The sequence below is a fragment of the Myxine glutinosa genome, chromosome 7 (genome assembly GCF_964187855.1).
Source record: "Myxine glutinosa chromosome 7, kmMyxGlut1.1, whole genome shotgun sequence".
In the NCBI taxonomy this organism is placed as follows: domain Eukaryota; kingdom Metazoa; phylum Chordata; class Myxini; order Myxiniformes; family Myxinidae; genus Myxine; species Myxine glutinosa.
Window position 1 is genome coordinate 138,608,698 of NC_136267.1, and position 16,086 is coordinate 138,624,783.

At 30.9% G+C, this 16,086-nt stretch overlaps 1 protein-coding gene across 1 annotated transcript in view; it reads left to right on the forward strand.

Moving 5' to 3' along the window:
• LOC137431683 (von Willebrand factor) overlaps nucleotides 1-16,086 on the forward strand; it is a 198,760-nt gene that overhangs the window by 90,095 nt on the left and 92,579 nt on the right. Inside the window, exon 22 of the mRNA XM_068123293.2 lies at nucleotides 1,813-1,959. Coding sequence (XP_067979394.2) covers nucleotides 1,813-1,959 — 147 coding nt within the window. The remainder of the gene's footprint in view (nucleotides 1-1,812; nucleotides 1,960-16,086) is intronic.

The following is a 16,086-nucleotide window of genomic DNA, read 5'->3' on the forward strand; positions in this document are numbered from 1 at the left end:
TTGAAAATAAAAACGTTACGAAAAACCTCTCCAGTACCGCTTAACAGATCGATACGAAACTCCATACATATGATTGACTAGCCATGGGGAATATAGTTTGTCATTTTTTTTCATACTAGTGAGGTACCCGTGCTACGCACGGGTGGGAGGCCAGAAGCAAACAGGCAATGCAGATACAGCGAATGCTAAAGCATGAAACCAATAAATTCCACATTCCTGTAGCACCTTCAGTCGCACATCAGACATGGACAGCAAGTTCGTGAATGACTTCCATGAAAAACGTACCCGTTCACAAACAAACGGGTACGTTCACGTATAGAAACATCGATCGTGGGTACATGGCGAATCTGCATATGGCGATCCGCGAAGTTCACGTTTAGAAAGTAGAAACCATCACGGCATGTCGTCATTCAATTGAACTCGATATGTCTTTTTTCATTCCAAACAACATAACTCCAATCACAAATTAACCACAAAATAAACTTTTAACAACATTGTTCATGTTTCCTTCATTGTAAAAACTACCAAGTCAACAGTTAAAAGGATTTTGAGCCGATAGGTGTTACGGCCTTGGCAAGATCGATGGAGACAGCGATCTGTTAACTTATACACCTCCCAAATATCTATGTGGGATTCCCTCATGTAGAGATTAAACTCACGTCGTTGGAACTTTGACATCATCATTATTTACTTATAATGATGTTTATATACGAATCAAAAAGAAGATAATTGGTTTTGGGTCATCCTTTCCGCATATCTCATGGGATTGTGAGTTGGAGAGACGACCCTGATGGCGGGGAGAGGGTTGGCATTCTCTCAAGCAGGGATTCAACCCATGTCCTTATAAAAGGTCATTGTCCGAGGTCACCGAGTCCGATCGGTGCAGCCATGCAGCAATTGGTGCAGCCGTTTGTGCGGCACCCGGGAAAATAACGTTATGCAGGAGTCCAAACCTGAAAATGCTGGAGACCAAAGCTGAAATTGGAAAAACAATATACCCTATTTTACTCCAGGGGGTCCCAGGATTACCCACCCAAAATATCGTTGCGATCTGTTCAGCCGTTTTTGCGGTACCTTCAAATGGACGGACAGACGGACGGATATTTGGTGAATTATAGTAAGATTCATCTTCATCAACAAAATTTAGCATTAATGTGCACAAATGTGGTCATTAAATATACAACATAAATATACATACAACCTCTTGAAAGCTTTTCCACAAATGGGAGAAGCAAGGAATGCAAAAGTTGAGGCTTTTGGAAGTGTGACTAGGAAGAGGTGACTGAAAGATTAAACTTCCTGGAGCTGATTGGGGTATGCTAACCACCATGGGAAGCAAGGAGACACTTACATTTCCGGAAATTACCTTTCGTCAGAAAATAAACAGAAAAGCTCTTTTGCTTTAATTGCTTTTTTGCTCTGATGACGGCGTAACTAACATCTGACTTCTCCTTGCTTCCCATGACAGTTATCAGACATCAATCAATCATCCTGTTTATTTCATCCATCGTTCCACCTCTATGCAGATACATATCGACACCATCCTTCACCAGAAAGACTAGTTATTCATTGTACTTCCTGAGGTTGTTGGGGAGGGCCCGAGCACTGAGATAGCAGCGTCTATACATACTCAAGCCTTTGGTTTTGTAACTCAATTGTCTGGCATTTCTTCAAGCTATTCTTATTCCGGTGCTGCTCAAGTTCAGGTTGGATTGTTTTTGATCAGTACATTGTTGTGAATCCCAGGGTAGGCATATTTCCACTCATCATGGCTGTGATCATTGTTATGTTTCTCATGTTTTCTTACCATAGCCACAGATAAAAAAAAAAAGTGTTTCTGGAGCAGACATCAACCTGATCTCTTCAGGCAGTTACTACATTATGGCCACCAGTGGCGGCCTGTCTATCCTGTGGGATAAAGGGACAAGAGTCGTAGTCAAACTTTCGCCGCATTATCGGGTAAGCTTGTTCAGTCTCCTTTGTATACCATAATCATAATAGTTAAAACTCAATCGTGAATTGCTTTACATGTACTGTGAGCCCTCGTTAAAATGAAGGCTTGGAAATGATTTTTTTTAGCGGTGAAGCTGCTTCAGTATTTGGGTATGTCCTTCCTTCTATCCATCCACCCATCCGTCAAAAATGAAGAAAAAGAACCTCTTCTAACCCACCGTGTTTAATTATAGAGGGTTCCACAGGGTAATTTTAAGGGGTTCTAAAGGGCTATTCTAAAGGGTTCTAAAGGGAAATGATAAAGGGTAATTCTAAAGGGTTCTAAAGAGTAATTATAAAGGATTCTAAATGGTCCTAAAGGGTAATTATAAAGGGTAATTCTAAAGGGTTCTAAAGGCCATTCTAAAGGGTAATTCTAAATGGTTCTAAAGGGTAATTCTAAAGGGTTATAAAGGGTAATTCTAAAGGGTTCTAAAGGGTAATTCTAAAGGGTTCTAAAGGGTAATTATAAAGGGTAATTCTAAAGGGTTCGAAAGGGTAATTATAAAGGGTAATTCTAAATGGTTCTAAAGGATAATTATAAAGGGTAATTCAAAAGGGTTATAAAGGGTAATTATAAAGGGTAATTCTAAATGGTTTTAAAGGGTAATTCTAAAGGGTTCTAAAGGGCCATTATAAAGGGTAATTCTAAATGGTTCTAAAGGGTAATTATAAAGGGTTATTCTAAATGGTTCTAAAGGGTAATTATAAAGGGTAATTCTAAATGGTTCTAAAGGATCATTATAAAGGGTAATTCTAAAGGGTTCTAAAGGGTAATTCTAAATGGTTCTAAAGGGTAATTATAAAGGGTAATTCTAAAGGGTTCTAAAGGGTAATTATAAAGGGTAATTCTAAATGGTTCTAAAGGGTAATTCTAAAGGGTTATAAAGGGTAATTCTAAAGGGTTCTAAAGGGTAATTCTAAAGGGTTCTAAAGGGTAATTATAAAGGGTAATTCTAAAGGGTTCGAAAGGGTAATTATAAAGGGTAATTCTAAATGGTTCTAAAGGATAATTATAAAGGGTAATTCAAAAGGGTTATAAAGGGTAATTATAAAGGGTAATTCTAAATGGTTTTAAAGGGTAATTCTAAAGGGTTCTAAAGGGCCATTATAAAGGGTAATTCTAAATGGTTCTAAAGGGTAATTATAAAGGGTTATTCTAAATGGTTCTAAAGGGTAATTATAAAGGGTAATTCTAAATGGTTCTAAAGGATCATTATAAAGGGTAATTCTAAAGGGTTCTAAAGGGTAATTCTAAATGGTTCTAAAGGGTAATTATAAAGGGTAATTCTAAAGGGTTCTAAAGGGTAATTATAAAGGGTAATTCTAAATGGTTCTAAAGGGTAATTATAAAGGGTTATTCTAAATGGTTCTAAAGGGTAATTATAAAGGGTAATTCTAGATGGTTCTAAAGGATAATTATAAAGGGTAATTCTAAATGGTTCTAAAGGGTAATTATAAAGGGTAATTCTAAATGGTTCTAAAGGATAATTATAAAGGGTAATTCTAAAGGGTTCTAAAGGGTAATTCTAAATGGTTCTAAAGGATAATTATAAAGAGTAATTCTAAAGGGTTCTAAAGGGTAATTATAAAGGGTTATTCTCAATGGTTCTAAAGGGTAATTATAAAGGGTAATTCTAAATGGTTCTAAAGGGTAATTATAAAGGGTAATTCTAAATGGTTCTAAAGGATAATTCTAAAGGGTAATTCTAAAGGGTTCTAAAGGGTAATTCTAAATGGTTCTAAAGGGTAATTCTAAAGGGTTCTAAAGGGTAATTATAAAGGGTAATTCTAAATGGTTCTGAAGGGTAATTATAAAGGGTAATTCTAAAGGGTTCTAAAGGGTAATTATAAAGGGTAATTCTAAATGGTTCTAAAGGATAATTATAAAGGGTAATTCTAAAGGGTTCTAAAGGGTAATTATAAAGGTAATTCTAAATGGTTCTAAAGGATAATTATAAAGGGTAATTCTAAAGGGTTCTAAAGGGTAATTATAAAGGGTAATTCTCAATGGTTCTAAAGGGTCATTCTAAATGGTAATTCTAAAGGGTTCTAAAGGATAATTATAAAGGGTAATTCTAAAGGGTTCTAAAGGGTAATTCTAAAGGGTTATAAAGGGTAATTCTAAAGGGTTCTAAAGGGTTCTAAAGGGTAATTATAAAGGGTAATTCTAAAGGGTTCGAAAGGGTAATTATAAAGGGTAATTCTAAATGGTTCTAAAGGATAATTATAAAGGGTAATTCTAAAGGGTTATAAAGGGTAATTATGAAGGGTAATTCTAAATGGTTTTAAAGGGTAATTCTAAAGGGTTCTAAAGGGCCATTATAAAGGGTAATTCTAAATGGTTCTAAAGGGTAATTATAAAGGGTTATTCTAAATGGTTCTAAAGGGTAATTATAAAGGGTAATTCTAAATGGTTCTAAAGGATAATTATAAAGGGTAATTCTAAAGGGTTCTAAAGGGTAATTCTAAATGGTTCTAAAGGGTAATTATAAAGGGTAATTCTAAAGGGTTCTAAAGGGTAATTATAAAGGGTAATTCTAAATGGTTCTAAAGGGTAATTATAAAGGGTTATTCTAAATGGTTCTAAAGGGTAATTATAAAGGGTAATTCTAGATGGTTCTAAAGGATAATTATAAAGGGTAATTCTAAATGGTTCTAAAGGGTAATTATAAAGGGTAATTCTAAATGGTTCTAAAGGATAATTATAAAGGGTAATTCTAAAGGGTTCGAAAGGGTAATTCTAAATGGTTCTAAAGGATAATTATAAAGAGTAATTCTAAAGGGTTCTAAAGGGTAATTATAAAGGGTTATTCTAAATGGTTCTAAAGGGTAATTATAAAGGGTAATTCTAAATGGTTCTAAAGGGTAATTATAAAGGGTAATTCTAAATGGTTCTAAAGGATAATTATAAAGGGTAATTCTAAAGGGTTCTAAAGGGTAATTCTAAATGGTTCTAAAGGGTAATTCTAAAGGGTTCTAAAGGGTAATTATAAAGGGTAATTCTAAATGGTTCTGAAGGGTAATTATAAAGGGTAATTCTAAAGGGTTCTAAAGGGTAATTATAAAGGGTAATTCTAAATGGTTCTAAAGGATAATTATAAAGGGTAATTCTAAAGGGTTCTAAAGGGTAATTATAAAGGTAATTCTAAATGGTTCTAAAGGATAATTATAAAGGGTAATTCTAAAGGGTTCTAAAGGGTAATTATAAAGGGTAATTCTCAATGGTTCTAAAGGGTCATTCTAAATGGTAATTCTAAAGGGTTCTAAAGGATAATTATAAAGGGTAATTCTAAAGGGTTCTAAAGGGTAATTATAAAGGGTAATTCTAAATGGTTCTAAAGAGTAATTCTAAAGGGTAATTTGAAAGGGTTCAAAAGGGTAATTATAAAGGGTAATTCTAAAGGGTTCTAAAGGGTAATTATAAAGGGTAATTCTCAATGGTTCTAAAGGGTCATTCTAAATGGTAATTCTAAAGGGTTCTAAAGGATAATTATAAAGGGTAATTCTAAAGGGTTCTAAAGGGTAATTATAAAGGGTAATTCTAAATGGTTCTAAAGAGTAATTCTAAAGGGTAATTTGAAAGGGTTCAAAAGGGTAATTATAAAGGGTAATTCTAAATGGTTCTAAAGGGTAATTATAAAGGGTAATTCTATAGGGTTCAAAAGGGTAATTATAAAGGGTAATTCTAAATGGTTCTAAAGGGTAATTATAAAGGGTTCTAAAGGGTAATTATAAAGGGTAATTCTAAATGGTTCTAAAGGGTAATTATAAAGGGTAATTCTAAATGGTTCTAAAGGGTAATTATAAAGGGTAATTCTAAAGGGTTCTAAAGGGTAATTATAAAGGGTAATTCTAAATGGTTCTAAAGGATAATTATAAAGGGTAATTCTAAAGGGTTCTAAAGGGTAATTCTAAATGGTTCTAAAGGATAATTATAAAGGGTAATTCTAAAGGGTTCTAAAGAGTAATTATAAAGGGTAATTCTAAATGGTTCTAAAGGATAATTATAAAGGGTAATTCTAAAGGGTTCTAAAGGGTAATTATAAAGGGTAATTCTAAATGGTTCTAAAGGATAATTATAAAGGGTAATTCTAAAGGGTTCTAAAGGGTAATTATAAAGGGTAATTCTAAATGGTTCTAAAGGGTAATTATAAAGGGTAATTCTAAAGGGTTCTAAAGGGTAATTATAAAGGGTAATTCTAAAGGGTTCGAAAGGGTAATTATAAAGGGTAATTCTAAATGGTTCTAAAGGATAATTATAAAGGGTAATTCTAAAGGGTTATAAAGGGTAATTATAAAGGGTAATTCTAAATGGTTTTAAAGGGTAATTCTAAAGGGTTCTAAAGGGCCATTATAAAGGGTAATTCTAAATGGTTCTAAAGGGTAATTATAAAGGGTAATTCTAAATGGTTCTAAAGGATAATTATAAAGGGTAATTCTAAAGGGTTCTAAAGGGTAATTCTAAAGGGTAATTCTAAAGGGTTCTAAAGGGTAATTATAAAGGGTAATTCTAAATGGTTCTGAAGGGTAATTATAAAGGGTAATTCTAAAGGGTTCTAAAGGGTAATTATAAAGGGTAATTTTAAATGGTTCTAAAGGATAATTATAAAGGGTAATGCTAAAGGGTTCTAAAGGGTAATTATAAAGGTAATTCTAAATGGTTCTAAAGGATAATTATAAAGGGTAATTCTAAAGGGTTCTAAAGGGTAATTATAAAGGGTAATTCTCAATGGTTCTAAAGGGTCATTCTAAATGGTAATTCTAAAGGGTTCTAAAGGATAATTATAAAGGGTAATTCTAAAGGGTTCTAAAGGGTAATTATAAAGGGTAATTCTAAATGGTTCTAAAGAGTAATTCTAAAGGGTAATTTGAAAGGGTTCAAAAGGGTAATTATAAAGGGTAATTCTAAAGGGTTCTAAAGGGTAATTATAAAGGGTAATTCTCAATGGTTCTAAAGGGTCATTCTAAATGGTAATTCTAAAGGGTTCTAAAGGATAATTATAAAGGGTAATTCTAAAGGGTTCTAAAGGGTAATTATAAAGGGTAATTCTAAATGGTTCTAAAGAGTAATTCTAAAGGGTAATTTGAAAGGGTTCAAAAGGGTAATTATAAAGGGTAATTCTAAATGGTTCTAAAGGGTAATTATAAAGGGTAATTCTAAAGGGTTCAAAAGGGTAATTATAAAGGGTAATTCTAAATGGTTCTAAAGGGTAATTATAAAGGGTTCTAAAGGGTAATTATAAAGGGTAATTCTAAATGGTTCTAAAGGGTAATTATAAAGGGTAATTCTAAATGGTTCTAAAGGGTAATTCTAAAGGGTTCTAAAGGGTAATTATCAAGGGTAATTCTAAATGGTTCCAAAGGATAATTATAAAGGGTAATTCTAAAGGGTTCTAAAGGGTAATTATAAAGGGTAATTCTAAATGGTTCTAAAGGATAATTATAAAGGGTAATTCTAAAGGGTTCTAAAGGGTAATTATAAAGGGTTATTCTAAATGGTTCTAAATGATAATTATAAAGGGTAATTCTAAAGGGTTCTAAAGAGTAATTATAAAGGGTAATTCTAAATGGTTCTAAAGGATAATTATAAAGGGTAATTCTAAAGGGTTCTAAAGGGTAATTATAAAGGGTAATTCCAAATGGTTCTAAAGGATAATTATAAAGGGTAATTCTAAAGGGTTCTAAAGGGTAATTATAAAGGGTAATTCTAAATGGTTCTAAAGGGTAATTATAAAGGGTAATTCTAAAGGGTTCTAAAGGGTAATTATAAAGGGTAATTCTAAAGGGTTCGAAAGGGTAATTATAAAGGGTAATTCTAAATGGTTCTAAAGGATAATTATAAAGGGTAATTCTAAAGGGTTATAAAGGGTAATTATAAAGGGTAATTCTAAATGGTTTTAAAGGGTAATTCTAAAGGGTTCTTAAGGGCCATTATAAAGGGTAATTCTAAATGGTTCTAAAGGGTAATTATAAAGGGTAATTCTAAATGGTTCTAAAGGATAATTATAAAGGGTAATTCTAAAGGGTTCTAAAGGGTAATTCTAAATGGTTCTAAAGGGTAATTCTAAAGGGTTCTAAAGGGTAATTATAAAGGGTAATTCTAAATGGTTCTGAAGGGTAATTATAAAGGGTAATTCTAAAGGGTTCTAAAGGGTAATTATAAAGGGTAATTCTAAATGGTTCTAAAGGATAATTATAAAGGGTAATGCGAAAGGGTTCTAAAGGGTAATTATAAAGGTAATTCTAAATGGTTCTAAAGGATAATTATAAAGGGTAATTCTAAAGGGTTCTAAAGGCTAATTATAAAGGGTAATTCTCAATGGTTCTAAAGGGTCATTCTAAATGGTAATTCTAAAGGGTTCCAAAGGATAATTATAAAGGGTAATTCTAAAGGGTTCTAAAGGGTAATTATAAAGGGTAATTCTAAATGGTTCTAAAGAGTAATTATAAAGGGTAATTTGAAAGGGTTCAAAAGGGTAATTATAAAGGGTAATTCTAAAGGGTTCTAAAGGGTAATTCTAAATGGTTCTAAAGGGTAATTCTAAAGGGTTCTAAAGGGTAATTATAAAGGGTAATTCTAAATGGTTCTGAAGGGTAATTATAAAGGGTAATTCTAAAGGGTTCTAAAGGGTAATTATAAAGGGTAATTCTAAATGGTTCTAAAGGATAATTATAAAGGGTAATTCTAAAGGGTTCTAAAGGGTAATTATAAAGGTAATTCTAAATGGTTCTAAAGGATAATTATAAAGGGTAATTCTAAAGGGTTCTAAAGGGTAATTATAAAGGGTAATTCTCAATGGTTCTAAAGGGTCATTCTAAATGGTAATTCTAAAGGGTTCTAAAGGATAATTATAAAGGGTAATTCTAAAGGGTTCTAAAGGGTAATTATAAAGGGTAATTCTAAATGGTTCTAAAGAGTAATTCTAAAGGGTAATTTGAAAGGGTTCAAAAGGGTAATTATAAAGGGTAATTCTAAAGGGTTCTAAAGGGTAATTATAAAGGGTAATTCTCAATGGTTCTAAAGGGTCATTCTAAATGGTAATTCTAAAGGGTTCTAAAGGATAATTATAAAGGGTAATTCTAAAGGGTTCTAAAGGGTAATTATAAAGGGTAATTCTAAATGGTTCTAAAGAGTAATTCTAAAGGGTAATTTGAAAGGGTTCAAAAGGGTAATTATAAAGGGTAATTCTAAATGGTTCTAAAGGGTAATTATAAAGGGTAATTCTAAAGGGTTCAAAAGGGTAATTATAAAGGGTAATTCTAAATGGTTCTAAAGGGTAATTATAAAGGGTTCTAAAGGGTAATTATAAAGGGTAATTCTAAATGGTTCTAAAGGGTAATTATAAAGGGTAATTCTAAATGGTTCTAAAGGGTAATTCTAAAGGGTTCTAAAGGGTAATTATCAAGGGTAATTCTAAATGGTTCCAAAGGATAATTATAAAGGGTAATTCTAAAGGGTTCTAAAGGGTAATTATAAAGGGTAATTCTAAATGGTTCTAAAGGATAATTATAAAGGGTAATTCTAAAGGGTTCTAAAGGGTAATTATAAAGGGTTATTCTAAATGGTTCTAAATGATAATTATAAAGGGTAATTCTAAAGGGTTCTAAAGAGTAATTATAAAGGGTAATTCCAAATGGTTCTAAAGGATAATTATAAAGGGTAATTCTAAAGGGTTCTAAAGGGTAATTATAAAGGGTAATTCTAAATGGTTCTAAAGGGTAATTATAAAGGGTAATTCTAAAGGGTTCTAAAGGGTAATTATAAAGGGTAATTCTAAAGGGTTCGAAAGGGTAATTATAAAGGGTAATTCTAAATGGTTCTAAAGGATAATTATAAAGGGTAATTCTAAAGGGTTATAAAGGGTAATTATAAAGGGTAATTCTAAATGGTTTTAAAGGGTAATTCTAAAGGGTTCTTAAGGGCCATTATAAAGGGTAATTCTAAATGGTTCTAAAGGGTAATTATAAAGGGTAATTCTAAATGGTTCTAAAGGATAATTATAAAGGGTAATTCTAAAGGGTTCTAAAGGGTAATTCTAAATGGTTCTAAAGGGTAATTCTAAAGGGTTCTAAAGGGTAATTATAAAGGGTAATTCTAAATGGTTCTGAAGGGTAATTATAAAGGGTAATTCTAAAGGGTTCTAAAGGGTAATTATAAAGGGTAATTCTAAATGGTTCTAAAGGATAATTATAAAGGGTAATGCGAAAGGGTTCTAAAGGGTAATTATAAAGGTAATTCTAAATGGTTCTAAAGGATAATTATAAAGGGTAATTCTAAAGGGTTCTAAAGGCTAATTATAAACGGTAATTCTCAATGGTTCTAAAGGGTCATTCTAAATGGTAATTCTAAAGGGTTCCAAAGGATAATTATAAAGGGTAATTCTAAAGGGTTCTAAAGGGTAATTATAAAGGGTAATTCTAAATGGTTCTAAAGAGTAATTATAAAGGGTAATTTGAAAGGGTTCAAAAGGGTAATTATAAAGGGTAATTCTAAAGGGTTCTAAAGGGTAATTCTAAATGGTTCTAAAGGGTAATTCTAAAGGGTTCTAAAGGGTAATTATAAAGGGTAATTCTAAATGGTTCTGAAGGGTAATTATAAAGGGTGATTCTAAAGGGTTCTAAAGGGTAATTATAAAGGGTAATTCTAAATGGTTCTAAAGGATAATTATAAAGGGTAATTCTAAAGGGTTCTAAAGGGTAATTATAAAGGTAATTCTAAATGGTTCTAAAGGATAATTATAAAGGGTAATTCTAAAGGGTTCTAAAGGGTAATTATAAAGGGTAATTCTCAATGGTTCTAAAGGGTCATTCTAAATGGTAATTCTAAAGGGTTCTAAAGGATAATTATAAAGGGTAATTCTAAAGGGTTCTAAAGGGTAATTATAAAGGGTAATTCTAAATGGTTCTAAAGAGTAATTCTAAAGGGTAATTTGAAAGGGTTCAAAAGGGTAATTATAAAGGGTAATTCTAAAGGGTTCTAAAGGGTAATTATAAAGGGTAATTCTCAATGGTTCTAAAGGGTCATTCTAAATGGTAATTCTAAAGGGTTCTAAAGGATAATTATAAAGGGTAATTCTAAAGGGTTCTAAAGGGTAATTATAAAGGGTAATTCTAAATGGTTCTAAAGAGTAATTCTAAAGGGTAATTTGAAAGGGTTCAAAAGGGTAATTATAAAGGGTAATTCTAAATGGTTCTAAAGGGTAATTATAAAGGGTAATTCTATAGGGTTCAAAAGGGTAATTATAAAGGGTAATTCTAAATGGTTCTAAAGGGTAATTATAAAGGGTTCTAAAGGGTAATTATAAAGGGTAATTCTAAATGGTTCTAAAGGGTAATTATAAAGGGTAATTCTAAATGGTTCTAAAGGGTAATTATAAAGGGTAATTCTAAAGGGTTCTAAAGGGTAATTATAAAGGGTAATTCTAAATGGTTCCAAAGGATAATTATAAAGGGTAATTCTAAAGGGTTCTAAAGGGTAATTATAAAGGGTAATTCTAAATGGTTCTAAAGGATAATTATAAAGGGTAATTCTAAAGGGTTCTAAAGGGTAATTATAAAGGGTAATTCTAAATGGTTCCAAAGGATAATTATAAAGGGTAATTCTAAAGGGTTCTAAAGGGTAATTATAAAGGGTAATTCTAAATGGTTCTAAAGGATAATTATAAAGGGTAATTCTAAAGGGTTCTAAAGGGTAATTCTAAATGGTTCTAAAGGATAATTATAAAGGGTAATTCTAAAGGGTTCTAAAGAGTAATTATAAAGGGTAATTCTAAATGGTTCTAAAGGATAATTATAAAGGGTAATTCTAAAGGGTTCTAAAGGGTAATTATAAAGGTAATTCTAAATGGTTCTAAAGGATAATTATAAAGGGTAATTCTAAAGGGTTCTAAAGGGTAATTATAAAGGGTAATTCTCAATGGTTCTAAAGGGTCATTCTAAATGGTAATTCTAAAGGGTTCTAAAGGATAATTATAAAGGGTAATTCTAAAGGGTTCTAAAGGGTAATTCTAAAGGGTTATAAAGGGTAATTCTAAAGGGTTCTAAAGGGTAATTCTAAAGGGTTCTAAAGGGTAATTATAAAGGGTAATTCTAAAGGGTTCGAAAGGGTAATTATAAAGGGTAATTCTAAATGGTTCTAAAGGATAATTATAAAGGGTAATTCTAAAGGGTTATAAAGGGTAATTATGAAGGGTAATTCTAAATGGTTTTAAAGGGTAATTCTAAAGGGTTCTAAAGGGCCATTATAAAGGGTAATTCTAAATGGTTCTAAAGGGTAATTATAAAGGGTTATTCTAAATGGTTCTAAAGGGTAATTATAAAGGGTAATTCTAAATGGTTCTAAAGGATAATTATAAAGGGTAATTCTAAAGGGTTCTAAAGGGTAATTCTAAATGGTTCTAAAGGGTAATTATAAAGGGTAATTCTAAAGGGTTCTAAAGGGTAATTATAAAGGGTAATTCTAAATGGTTCTAAAGGGTAATTATAAAGGGTTATTCTAAATGGTTCTAAAGGGTAATTATAAAGGGTAATTCTAGATGGTTCTAAAGGATAATTATAAAGGGTAATTCTAAATGGTTCTAAAGGGTAATTATAAAGGGTAATTCTAAATGGTTCTAAAGGATAATTATAAAGGGTAATTCTAAAGGGTTCGAAAGGGTAATTCTAAATGGTTCTAAAGGATAATTATAAAGAGTAATTCTAAAGGGTTCTAAAGGGTAATTATAAAGGGTTATTCTAAATGGTTCTAAAGGGTAATTATAAAGGGTAATTCTAAATGGTTCTAAAGGGTAATTTTAAAGGGTAATTCTAAATGGTTCTAAAGGATAATTATAAAGGGTAATTCTAAAGGGTTCTAAAGGGTAATTCTAAATGGTTCTAAAGGGTAATTCTAAAGGGTTCTAAAGGGTAATTATAAAGGGTAATTCTAAATGGTTCTGAAGGGTAATTATAAAGGGTAATTCTAAAGGGTTCTAAAGGGTAATTATAAAGGGTAATTCTAAATGGTTCTAAAGGATAATTATAAAGGGTAATTCTAAAGGGTTCTAAAGGGTAATTATAAAGGTAATTCTAAATGGTTCTAAAGGATAATTATAAAGGGTAATTCTAAAGGGTTCTAAAGGGTAATTATAAAGGGTAATTCTCAATGGTTCTAAAGGGTCATTCTAAATGGTAATTCTAAAGGGTTCTAAAGGATAATTATAAAGGGTAATTCTAAAGGGTTCTAAAGGGTAATTATAAAGGGTAATTCTAAATGGTTCTAAAGAGTAATTCTAAAGGGTAATTTGAAAGGGTTCAAAAGGGTAATTATAAAGGGTAATTCTAAAGGGTTCTAAAGGGTAATTATAAAGGGTAATTCTCAATGGTTCTAAAGGGTCATTCTAAATGGTAATTCTAAAGGGTTCTAAAGGATAATTATAAAGGGTAATTCTAAAGGGTTCTAAAGGGTAATTATAAAGGGTAATTCTAAATGGTTCTAAAGAGTAATTCTAAAGGGTAATTTGAAAGGGTTCAAAAGGGTAATTATAAAGGGTAATTCTAAATGGTTCTAAAGGGTAATTATAAAGGGTAATTCTATAGGGTTCAAAAGGGTAATTATAAAGGGAAATTCTAAATGGTTCTAAAGGGTAATTATAAAGGGTTCTAAAGGGTAATTATAAAGGGTAATTCTAAATGGTTCTAAAGGGTAATTATAAAGGGTAATTCTAAATGGTTCTAAAGGGTAATTATAAAGGGTAATTATAAAGGGTAATTCTAAAGGGTTCTAAAGGGTAATTATAAAGGGTAATTCTAAATGGTTCCAAAGGATAATTATAAAGGGTAATTCTAAAGGGTTCTAAAGGGTAATTATAAAGGGTAATTCTAAATGGTTCTAAAGGATAATTATAAAGGGTAATTCTAAAGGGTTCTAAAGGGTAATTCTAAATGGTTCTAAAGGATAATTATAAAGGGTAATTCTAAAGGGTTCTAAAGAGTAATTATAAAGGGTAATTCTAAATGGTTCTAAAGGATAATTATAAAGGGTAATTCTAAAGGGTTCTAAAGGGTAATTATAAAGGGTAATTCTAAATGGTTCTAAAGGATAATTATAAAGGGTAATTCTAAAGGGTTCTAAAGGGTAATTATAAAGGGTAATTCTAAATGGTTCTAAAGGGTAATTATAAAGGGTAATTCTAAAGGGTTCTAAAGGGTAATTATAAAGGGTAATTCTAAAGGGTTCGAAAGGGTAATTATAAAGGGTAATTCTAAATGGTTCTAAAGGATAATTATAAAGGGTAATTCTAAAGGGTTATAAAGGGTAATTATAAAGGGTAATTCTAAATGGTTTTAAAGGGTAATTCTAAAGGGTTCTAAAGGGCCATTATAAAGGGTAATTCTAAATGGTTCTAAAGGGTAATTATAAAGGGTAATTCTAAATGGTTCTAAAGGATAATTATAAAGGGTAATTCTAAAGGGTTCTAAAGGGTAATTCTAAAGGGTAATTCTAAAGGGTTCTAAAGGGTAATTATAAAGGGTAATTCTAAATGGTTCTGAAGGGTAATTATAAAGGGTAATTCTAAAGGGTTCTAAAGGGTAATTATAAAGGGTAATTTTAAATGGTTCTAAAGGATAATTATAAAGGGTAATGCTAAAGGGTTCTAAAGGGTAATTATAAAGGTAATTCTAAATGGTTCTAAAGGATAATTATAAAGGGTAATTCTAAAGGGTTCTAAAGGGTAATTATAAAGGGTAATTCTCAATGGTTCTAAAGGGTCATTCTAAATGGTAATTCTAAAGGGTTCTAAAGGATAATTATAAAGGGTAATTCTAAAGGGTTCTAAAGGGTAATTATAAAGGGTAATTCTAAATGGTTCTAAAGAGTAATTCTAAAGGGTAATTTGAAAGGGTTCAAAAGGGTAATTATAAAGGGTAATTCTAAAGGGTTCTAAAGGGTAATTATAAAGGGTAATTCTCAATGGTTCTAAAGGGTCATTCTAAATGGTAATTCTAAAGGGTTCTAAAGGATAATTATAAAGGGTAATTCTAAAGGGTTCTAAAGGGTAATTATAAAGGGTAATTCTAAATGGTTCTAAAGAGTAATTCTAAAGGGTAATTTGAAAGGGTTCAAAAGGGTAATTATAAAGGGTAATTCTAAATGGTTCTAAAGGGTAATTATAAAGGGTAATTCTAAAGGGTTCAAAAGGGTAATTATAAAGGGTAATTCTAAATGGTTCTAAAGGGTAATTATAAAGGGTTCTAAAGGGTAATTATAAAGGGTAATTCTAAATGGTTCTAAAGGGTAATTATAAAGGGTAATTCTAAATGGTTCTAAAGGGTAATTCTAAAGGGTTCTAAAGGGTAATTATCAAGGGTACTTCTAAATGGTTCCAAAGGATAATTATAAAGGGTAATTCTAAAGGGTTCTAAAGGGTAATTATAAAGGGTAATTCTAAATGGTTCTAAAGGATAATTATAAAGGGTAATTCTAAAGGGTTCTAAAGGGTAATTATAAAGGGTAATTCTAAATGGTTCTAAATGATAATTATAAAGGGTAATTCTAAAGGGTTCTAAAGAGTAATTATAAAGGGTAATTCTAAATGGTTCTAAAGGATAATTATAAAGGGTAATTCTAAAGGGTTCTAAAGGGTAATTATAAAGGGTAATTCCAAATGGTTCTAAAGGATAATTATAAAGGGTAATTCTAAAGGGTTCTAAAGGGTAATTATAAAGGGTAATTCTAAATGGTTCTAAAGGGTAATTATAAAGGGTAATTCTAAAGGGTTCTAAAGGGTAATTATAAAGGGTAATTCTAAAGGGTTCGAAAGGGTAATTATAAAGGGTAATTCTAAATGGTTCTAAAGGATAATTATAAAGGGTAATTCTAAAGGGTTATAAAGGGTAATTATAAAGGGTAATTCTAAATGGTTTTAAAGGGTAATTCTAAAGGGTTCTTAAGGGCCATTATAAAGGGTAATTCTAAATGGTTCTAAAGGGTAATTATAAAGGGTAATTCTAAATGGTTCTAAAGGATAATTATAAAGGGTAATTCTAAAGGGTTCTAAAGGGTAATTCTAAATGGTTCTAAAGGGTAATTCTAAAGGGTTCTAAAGGGTA